The sequence below is a fragment of the Cannabis sativa genome, chromosome 5 (assembly GCF_029168945.1).
Source record: "Cannabis sativa cultivar Pink pepper isolate KNU-18-1 chromosome 5, ASM2916894v1, whole genome shotgun sequence".
Lineage (NCBI taxonomy): Eukaryota > Viridiplantae > Streptophyta > Magnoliopsida > Rosales > Cannabaceae > Cannabis > Cannabis sativa.
The window spans coordinates 76,121,326-76,131,878 of record NC_083605.1 but is presented as its reverse complement, the minus strand read 5'-3'; the positions used below and the strand labels follow the sequence as shown (position 1 = coordinate 76,131,878).

General features: G+C 28.5%; 1 protein-coding gene across 1 annotated transcript; it reads left to right on the top strand.

Moving 5' to 3' along the window:
• The first annotated feature begins 793 nt into the window (after positions 1 to 793).
• Positions 794 to 3,007, top strand: LOC115716746 (nuclear/nucleolar GTPase 2-like). Its single transcript, XM_061116693.1, has 6 exons — positions 794 to 837; positions 1,389 to 1,443; positions 1,656 to 1,758; positions 1,882 to 2,030; positions 2,615 to 2,758; positions 2,891 to 3,007. Exons 1-6 carry the CDS (start codon positions 794 to 796, stop codon positions 3,005 to 3,007), a joined length of 612 nt encoding a protein of 203 aa, XP_060972676.1.
• Positions 3,008 to 10,553: the final 7,546 nt, after the last annotated feature.

Here is a 10,553-nt window from a genome sequence, read left to right as displayed (position 1 = left end):
TTCTTGGACCACAACAGAGGAATGACATCTGTCCATAGAGAGGGCTGTAATCGACAGTATGAAGGAGCACACTACATTACCAAAGGTCTACACCAGATACCATGAATTTCTATTTCTCAACAATATTTAGTGAATGAACTCTTGTTATAAATATATATCTATATATATATATACACTTGCTGATATATAACGAATATTAGTTTAGGAAGCATATTTTATTTTTGTTATGTGAATATGTGTCTAATATATATATACGTATATTACATCAACTATATTTATATCACGAAATATTTGTCACAATTAATGACCATGCATAAAGTTCATAATTAAGGGAGTGGCAGCATATATATCTTTATATATTAAAAGTACCTATCTAACGACAATTCTTGGTTTAACAGAATATACTTTACAAATAAAAGAATATTCTGTTAAATTTAACCCCAAAAAAGAACCATCCAGCATTTTTTTCAAACTTTACGCCGTTATCTTTCCTTTCCTTTTAAATTTTCCTTTTCGTTGAATCGTTTTCTCACTCTCAATTGGAGTCGACGATTGAAGAATAGTCTGCATATCATCTTTCTTCTTCTGCTGCCTCCAGATGCCTCGCCCAAGAACTTCATCCTGGTCTTTTCGTTTAATCATTTTCTCACTCTCAGTTGGAGTCGACGACTGAAGAATATCCTGCATATCATCGCTCGATGTTTTTTTTTTTTGTTATTTTAAATTATGTATTTTGAGAATGAATAAGTGTATCGTTTTACAGTGTTGGTACTTGGTATGAAGGTGGAGACCAATGGCTAACCATGCAGGAAAAGGAGTCCTCTCAAATGGGTCTGTGTATGTTCGCAATTTGCCTGATGGAACTTAGAGGAAAAATTAATCTTTTCAGAGTTCTTAAGGGAAGAATTTTGTTCTGAGATTAATCTTTGAATCCATCACAGAAGATCGTAATATAAGCTTACATTGGACAAGATCGTTTATGGTACATTACTCTTCTCTTTTGATTCCCTTCACTTTTCAATTTATCAATTCAAATTCCTACCTGCTCACTATCACGAGAGAGATAGAGAGAGCAATGTTGTTTTTTGCATTGAGGAACGAATCTATTTTAATCAATTTAGCTTTTTTATTAATTTCCCCCAAATTTTATTTTCTGGGGTTGCTACTTTGGTCTTTAATTTATTAGTGATTAGGTTTGATTACGTAGCTTATCTAGGATTGTGTACGTTTGAATTATAGTATTTTATTTACTTAATTTTTAATGGATTGTTGTGATGGCTATGAATTAGGTTTCGTTCAATGTTCTTTTTTTTTTTTTGTTCTTTTAAATTATGTATTTTGGGAATGAATAAGTGTATCGTTTTACAGTGTTGGGACTTGGTATGAAGGTGGAGACCAATGGCTAAACCATGCAGGAAAAGGAGTCCTCTCAAATGGGTCTGTGTATGTTTGCATAACCAGTATTTATATTTCAATCTCGTTTAATCATGTTAAACTTTACCTCCGTCTTTCCGTTTTCACTTCTCACATGTTTAAATAAACTTTTGGGAAGTAATAAATTCAGGAGATTCCTTTCGAAGTTTCTTCGCGGTATTATTAAATACGATGCTATCAGATTTTGCATAGTTAATATTGCTCGTAGTTTGATTGTTCAGGTAAACAGCAAGGCAACACTTATGTTTTCAAATTTGATGAATGATGAAATAAGTGAGAGTATGTTCTGGCCAGAGTTGCCTTATGTAACTGATGAACATGGAAGTAAGTGAAGTCTTTTGAGTTTGTTTTATTAGTACTAATGACTGTTGTTTTAAATTTGGGCATGGTAGCCTTGAGTTGGCTTGATTCTTCACCATAATTCATATTATCGTCACCTAATTTTAGTTTTAATTTTGTTTTTGAAGGGTTCTCTTCTCTCAGTTTTGAGACAATTTGCTTGCTTGAAGAGTGACAAGCAAGCAATTTCTGTGGGATTTGTGGGATATTTCAATGTTGGGAAGTCATCAGTTATCAACACATTGCGAACAAAAACTGTAATAATCTTGATCTCTTTTGATGCTTCTGGTTCAATCCTACATTGAATGTCAAATAGTGTCCTAAAAGAACTAAATATGTTGGACCATATATGGTTCTTGTGTTCTTTATATAATAACATTTATTACTTCTTATTTTTAAAAATATATAAAATGAAAACATTTGTTGTGGTCTTGGAAAATATTTCATGGTTATTTTTGTTATCAAACGATGTATCAGTTCCTTTCCTTGCAATTAAGGAAATTCATCTTTTAAGGTGTTAAGGTGTATGTCCATGCTTTTTCTAATTATAGATTTTAGGCTTTACTTTTGATGTTAAAAAAACATGTATGATATTTTGTTTGAGAGATGTTGAGTAGTGTTGACATTGAGTTCGGATATTTTGATGCACATATTCAACCTTGTAAATAATATATTTGTAATGCTTTGACTGTACTTCGAAGTATTATACTCGGTTGCCTCTTTAAACTTTTTTTTTTTCCTTTATATATATTTTTCTTCTGATTTTCGATAGTCATGGGATTGTAATTTATGTAGTTTATTTCTTAATTGGTTAACTTATTTATGTTTTATTTTATCACAGGTTTGCAAGGTTGCTCCTATCCCTGGGGAAACTAAAGTATGGCAATCTATCACACTTACAAAGAGGATTTTCTTAATTGACTGTCCTGGAGTTGTTTATCAAAACAACCATGACACCGAAACAGATATTGTGTTGAAGGGAGTGGTAAGTTGCTGTTTTTATTTTTCTTAGTACTTCTTCTTTATTGGATATACATAAATCTTCCGTAGATTTTATTGCTGTATGTTTGTCATGTAATACATCACGAGAGAGATTATGCTAATACTTTATTGTCAGGTTCGTGTCACAAACTTGGAAGATGCTTTAGAACACATAGGAGAAGTTTTGACTCGTGTTAAGAAAGAGCGCCTGGAAAGAGCTTACAAGATAAAAGACTGGTACTATCTTTGTTAAGGTGTTTACTGTATTCACGTTGAATCTGAATTGTAATTTGTCTAGAAAGTAAAAAACTTTTTTTGGCTTGATTTTAATGACAGAGGAGATACTTAGGCATAGTTTTATGATATATGATTAGCTATTATAAAAGTTAGCTATACAAGTTTATGGTCATTGATGAGTGCAATATTCTTATTTGAAGTTCCTCCAGTTTTCATCATTAGTTTTTTTGTGTTATGTGATTCTTCACCATAATAATTTGAAAGAGTTTTACATAATCTTTATTTTTGAGTTTTACATAATCTTTATGTTAATGTGTTATAGTGCATTGCAGATATATATTTTCATGTTAAAGAGGGTGGAGATACTATGCAATCCCTGACCTCGGAAGATAACTTTGTGGTATGGAATTTAATTTGATACTCAACTCAGCAACAAGTTCTGACTTATTTTGATTTGTGTTTTGTGCTTTGTGTTTTGTTTAGTACATTTGTTCTTCTTTAATGTTTCTTTTTTTTACTGTTGGTACTTTACAGAAAGACAAGCAGATTGGTAGACCAAAAATATGGTTTTATCGAGATAAGGTGACAAATGAACCAAAAGGAGATGCTACTGTTACTTATGAGGATCCACATGCTGCTATTGCTGCCGTTGAGTGGTTTAACAAGATGGAGATTGGATGTGCCCAAATACAAGGTCTGTGATGTGATATTGGTGAGCTGCTCATTCCTGCTCCTTTCGTAATTTGTTGCATATTTAAGCTTAATTTTCATCACTGAAACTTCCCATGCTTGGTTATTGTAGTAGTTGTTCCAATGTGAACTTTGCGTTTCGTGGTGTTTGCAATCGATGTGGAACTGCTCGCCCAACAGGAGCTTCTGGAGGTGGTTTCGGAGTAGATAGATTTTTCTGTTTTTCTGTTTTTGTTTAAATATGAATTTGAATTAGAATTTATTTTTTGTATTAAATAAATATACATTTGTTTTCTATTTAAAAGTTATTTGAATTATATTTAAATTATTATTTTTTTTTTGAAACAGCAGTTTTATACGTACAAGCTTTTATACGCATTCTTATTTGTTTTTGCCTTTATCAGTTAACACAAGTAAACTTCTGTTATTTCTCAGTTAAGTCTGCAATCCTATTGTTACACACTTGGCCATCCTTCTTCCTCAGCAAAGCTCTTATTTGAAGACAAAGCTTGGTATATATCCTTGTCTATCTATACTAACATTTCAAATTATTATTTTCTATTTTATTACTGTGTACTACATTACTATTTTCTATTTTTTCTTAATGCAATCAATGATGTTCTTTAGATGTTTTACTATTTCCTAAGTCCTATTGGCTTTTTTATTTCTTTGGTGTTTGAGAAGTCTATGCAATTTGAATTGGAATTTATTTTTTGTATTAAATAAATATACATTTTGAATGGAATTGGATGTGGAGCGTTTGTATGGTCATTGTCATTTTTTATTTACAATGTTGTTCTTCTTGTAGGTTGCTGCCATTTATTGTCGGTTTAGATTATTTGTGTCGTACTCTCCATTTGAATATCAGGTATTTTTTTACTCATATTAATTTATATTTATTAATGTATTTACTGTGATGAATTGAAAAAAAAAAAATGATATTCATATTGCTATAGGTGTTTTGAATGGTGATTTAATGACACCCAATTAAGGAGTTGACTTTAAGATAATCTTTTAATTAAGAAATCTAAAGAATATACGATAAGGTTGGCATTGGAAAAATTCAAGAATTGAGACCTTTGTATGTCAGATCTTGAATAATCACTGTGTGTATATATTTATATTTATTTCCTTCTTTATTGAGCAATTAAAGTGGTGTTTTAAGAGCTTAATAATATTGAATTAATTAAAAATTATTGATTTTTTTTTTTGTAATTAATATACACAAAAAATTAATTAAAAATCATTAATTTTTTTGTACTTAATATAATATTGAATTCTATTAGTTTTTTTTTTGTTTGCAGGAAGCATATTATTGGATTGAAGCTGAAATCATATTAAAAAATATCAACCAAGATTTTTATTACATGTCGTGTGATTTTTATAATAAGAAATTTATGTTCTACAACGACAACGAAGAAACAGATTGTGAAAATCCAAAATGTAGAAAAAGATGTCTTCCTACACCACGGTAAGCACATTATAACTAAATTAATATTTGAACTTCTTGCATATTCATACTAACTGTTACATATTCTGTATAAATTATTAGTGGAAGGACATATGTACAACTCGACGATGGTATAGAGTTGCTAGATGCTGTGATGTTCGCTGATGTTGCAGAAAACATATTCTCATGTACTGCAATTCAATTAAGATCATATTCGGACGAGGTAACTATAAAAAAATAAATATGTAAAATTTGTACATTTTTCGTACATAGAAATACATTAAAACTTATAACTACATTTTTTTTACAGAAACATAAGTTGTTTGTCCAAAAAACTACAAAGCAATTATCAGCCAAAAAATGGAGAATTCAGTTGTACGTAGATGCAAACCGAACAATGAGTTCAAAGTACAATCAGTTTACCATTCAAGCAGTTGAACCAATGGAAGATTAGGCAGAAGTTACCTTTTTTTTTTTTTTTTTTTTTTACAGTAATTTTATTTTATTTAGTGTTAAGACTTTTCTTGGTGCCCAGCTTTTTTTTCTTTCTCTTAACTTGTTATTTATGGATTTACATGGAGTAGTGTAGGCAAGTATTTCATATACCCAGTTTTTTAAAAGTAAATAATAAGTATTATTTTATTATGATTTATATATACCTAATTATATTTTACCAACTAATTATAATAGCACAAATATTAATTTGATAAAACAAATCATTCGTATGATCATACCTTCACATACAATCTAAATAAGAAGAAATAAAAAAAAAAACTAAACTTTACCTAAAACTAATATTTACGTGCCTCGGCACGTAACTCCTACCTAGTATATAAATATATATATATTTATGATGATGACAATACATTACATATATAAATATGTAATTATATATACACAAGTACGTAATTAATTTGATTAATTAGCAATAATAAAGGAAAGTACATGTATATTAATAAATATATATATTGGATGGATCGTATCTTGATGAAAATAACATGCACTATAGTATACTAATATTGATTTTCCCCACCTGTACGTGATGGTGATTACTCATAATTAATATCCATATTAATTATTATTTCTTATCTTATATATATTATGTGTTCTTCATGATATGATATATATTTAATAGTCTTTTCAATTCAAGCTAAGCAAACTCATCATATATCCGATCATCCGACCATACTAATAAATACGATAATCACTTAACATTAGCTAAAAGTTAAGAGCACGTGACATGCACGTGGACTGAAAACACCACAAAATCACTAATATTTAACATATATGCATGCATGGGGTCTACTACGTACACAACTCAATATATACTCATCATCACCATCACGTGCACCTATATATATTAGGGTAAATATATATTTTTTTTTAATAAAGGGTAAATATTGTTTAGATTAATTTATTTTCTCAAATAATAAATTAGATATGTATTTTTTAAATAGTACTATATAAAAAATAAAAAAAATAATTATATTTTTTTTTTATGTCTATGCGTATTAAAAATTATATTTAAGTTGGCTATATTAAAAAAAAAATTATCAAAAAATAAACTCAAAATTTTATTTTTATTTGTCCTGTTTTAAAAAAATATTCATTCTGTAATTTAACAAAACAAAAATTCAATAAATAAATTTTATAAAACATACATCCTCTAAAATAGTATTAACTTTATATACAAATATATATAAGTAAAAACATTTCAAAAAAGCATATTCTTATATATATATATATAATTTGTGTTTTTCCAATAATATTATATATTCTTTCAAGACGGAGCTACATCTGCGTCTAGAGCTAACCAAGAGCCCAATAATTTTATATTTTATTTCTTTCAATATTGAATTAATGATTTTTTTATAGTTTGTGGGCTTTTAATAATGCACTTTTTTCAAATAATAATAATAATAAATATAAGAAGAAGAAAAAAAAGAAGGGTTCATATCAAACCAAACACTTGCTTTATTTTGGAACTAGTGGAGATCCATCTAATTAAACTAAAAGTTTAAGATGGTTGTGTTTTATTTAATTGGTTGGTTGGTTTTATTTTTGTAGAGATTTATAATTAATTAATTAATAATATTAAGCCTATTATATATATATATTCGATATATATATATGTATAACACAGTGAGCTTAGTGTGTAGTCTTGTCGTTATGCCACTACCTAGAGATATTTTTATGTTATGCCTTATCGTTTATTGCTATTCCAAAGATTTGGTGGAATTTTAGGGCTTCCAATTATGATAATTAATATCTTCAGTAAAAAATAAATAAATATATATATACATAAAATAGCAACACCAAGTTTGAAACTTCAGTTAATGAGAATTTTTAATTTTATATTTTTAAGGTATAAGTTTAAAAGAAATATATATTTTTTAAAAAATATATATTTTTTTCTTCATAAAATTAATAATATTTTTTAAAAAATAAATTTATATATGAGATGGTTTGAATATGTAATAATTGTGTGACGTGTACAGTACACGTATGTACACGTCACAGTGCTAGTTGAATTATTATGATGTTAAAGTCTTTTAACTTATTTTAGTGATATTTTGTTTTGGAAAATTTTATTTCTACTTTGATAAAATGATAGTACACTTATTATTAAAAAAATAAATTTAAATAATATTATTTTTTTCTCATATTATTTTATATTTATTTTGATTTTATTTTTATAATTTTTTACTAAATCGATCATGTATATATTTAGCCAATTTTTTAAAATTTATCATATATAATGTATTTGTTATTTTTTTTTCATTTTTAAATGAAAAAGCCCCAACGTTTAACCATAATAGAAATTTGATAAAATAATTGATTCTTTCATTTCTCTTAAAAAAAGTGTAATTTACGGCATAAATATTTAAGTGGCATGACCGTTTATCTCTCTATTGGCGTAGCAGCCACTACTTTGGGGTGACACTCCCGAACTCATTCCGTAGGAGGTGATAGTTGCCACCTCAAGGAGTACCTCCGAGACCCCTTCCACTTGATATTTGACGTTGTGTAGTCTTGACGATATGAAGATGCATTATATACCAATCATGTTTTATGTGGATAGAATGTGTTGCTTGGACCATGAGAAGTGTGGGGATTTAAGGGTGTACACCCCTAGACTAATCCCATCATCTTTTGAGTGAATTGTTATATTTGAGGTAGATGTAGTAGTATATAGTATATACTCTTAGACTGGTTTGACTTTTTTAAGTGTGTGATGATCATTTATCTCACATGTACATGTGAGGGTGCTATAGTCCAACTTCCCCTGAGAATAGTCACCTTTACTTAAATTAGGAGGAAAGGTAACCGTTAGACTTCTTTTTCACCGGTTATGACTTTACACATACTTTATCATTTTTGCCTAGTGTCATCATTTTTGCCACATTACCATTGTCAAAATTTAAGTAAATACAGTGTATAAAAAAATTAGTCATGCGTGAAATAAAATATTTATACTTTATTTTTGTCATTTACAAATAATCATATATAATTATAATATATACGATTATAAAAAAAAAATTAAATTAAAACACTCTTAAATACTAAAATAAATAAAAGATGTATGGAAACAACCTATAATTATAGAGATCGATACGATAATTATATATTTATATACTATAATATTACTAATAGTTATTGAATAAATTAATGAATTAATGGTGCAATTGATCTCTCGTTAATTTTATAATTAGTGTGTTATTATTACTTTGCTCTCATGGCATTATTATTTGTCGGGTGAATTTTATCACCCCATAATTTTTTTGATGATAAACAACATTGTCAAAAATCATCATTACATAAATTTTGTCAAAAATGGATCATTATTTACACAAAATTCTTTGTTAAAAATGAATTGGCTGGATTGTGACGAAAGCCATTTGCAATATTATTTAGTAGTTTTAAAAGGAAAATTTGATAAAATATACTTAAAAATTTACACTATTTTTTTAATATACCACCTTTAAATAAATACTCTAAATATTCTTCAAACACCCTAAAACTCCAAAATTACCCTTACAATTTCAAAAACTCTCTTCTCCCACTTTCTTTTTCTAACTTTCCCCCCCTCTCTCTCTCTCTCTCTCTGTTATTCCCATCCAGCCCCAAACCTTTCAAGCCCTTGTTCACGAGCTCCGACCGACCAAGACGACCCACGACCGAGAAGACCCATGACGACTCACGACGACCCACGAGAAGCACCCAAGACAGCCCACGACCACCGCATTTTTTTTTTCTGGTTTCTGACCCATCTAGCTCTTGTTTTCTGCATTTTTTTCTGGTTTTTAACTATGTCACGAAACATCGCTAGATGTCGCGAAAATCTTGCAACATCTCTAAATGTCTCCAATTCACAACAATGCTTGTTTTCTGCATTTTTTTTCCTGATTTTTTGACGATGTCGCGAAACATCGCTAGATGTCGCGAAACATTGCAAAATCATGAAAACATCTCTAAATGTCTCCAATTCACAGCATCGCGAAACACATCGCGAACATCATCGCGAAATATCGCTAAACATCGCTAAATATCGCAAATCATCACTAAACTTCATCCCTGACCTCAAATTTTGTTCTATCATTGCAAATACATCGTTAAATATCGTAAAATATTACAAAAAACTGGTAAACCAGAAGAAAAAAACGCAAAAAACGAGATAGGTTTTTTTGAAATGTAAGGCGGCCGAACAACACTAGCTCCGGTGATGGGTTGTTCGACTGGTAGAGTGTGTGCGTGTGTGTGGTGTGAGTATCCTAGAGAGAGAGAGATGGATGTTTGGTTTTTATTTGTTTAGGGGGGTAAAATTAGATGAGAAAAATGGTATAAGTATATTTTGCATGATGCAAAATATGCTAGCATATTTTTAGTAGATAAATTAATTTTAAGCATATAATATCAAATTTCCCTTTTATTTTTTGTCTTTAAAAAAATAGCTAATTAATTAATCAAAGTATAGCTAATTATTTGACAACTTTAAATTTAAAGTATGTCTATCATCACTAGTCACTACAATAACATTTTTTTTTTGCAAAGATTTAATTTTTTTTATATATTTGTATATAAATTATGTACATATATATATATCATTATTCATATATATTAGTAGTCACTTCTATCAATATTGAAATTGTCATAATTTTAAGAGTTTGATAACTTATTTAAGAATTTGATGAAGAAAAAATCTACACAAATAAATCTAATCCAATTAATGAAAATCACTCTTCTCCCACTAAAATATTCCATTATGAAAGAATATTTTCTACTACATTAGATGTGGATTTTCTATTCTAAAGAAAATCGTATTCTTAATAGAATTATATATCTTTTTCCCATTAAAATTATTAAATTGTGAGTTTTTAACTTCGTACAAAATCTAGTTTAAATTATAATTTTATTAACTAAC

Excerpts from the sequence above, each read along its gene's own strand:
- LOC115716746 (XM_061116693.1), top strand. The coding sequence starts at position 794 with ATGGCTAACCATGCAGGAAAAGGAGTCCTCTCAAATGGGTCTGT. Across the intron at positions 1,759-1,881 it reads TGTAACTGATGAACATGGAA|TTTTAATTTTGTTTTTGAAG; the intron begins GTAAGTGAAGTC and ends ACCTAATTTTAG. Across the intron at positions 2,031-2,614 it reads ACACATTGCGAACAAAAACT|GTTTGCAAGGTTGCTCCTAT; the intron begins GTAATAATCTTG and ends ATTTTATCACAG.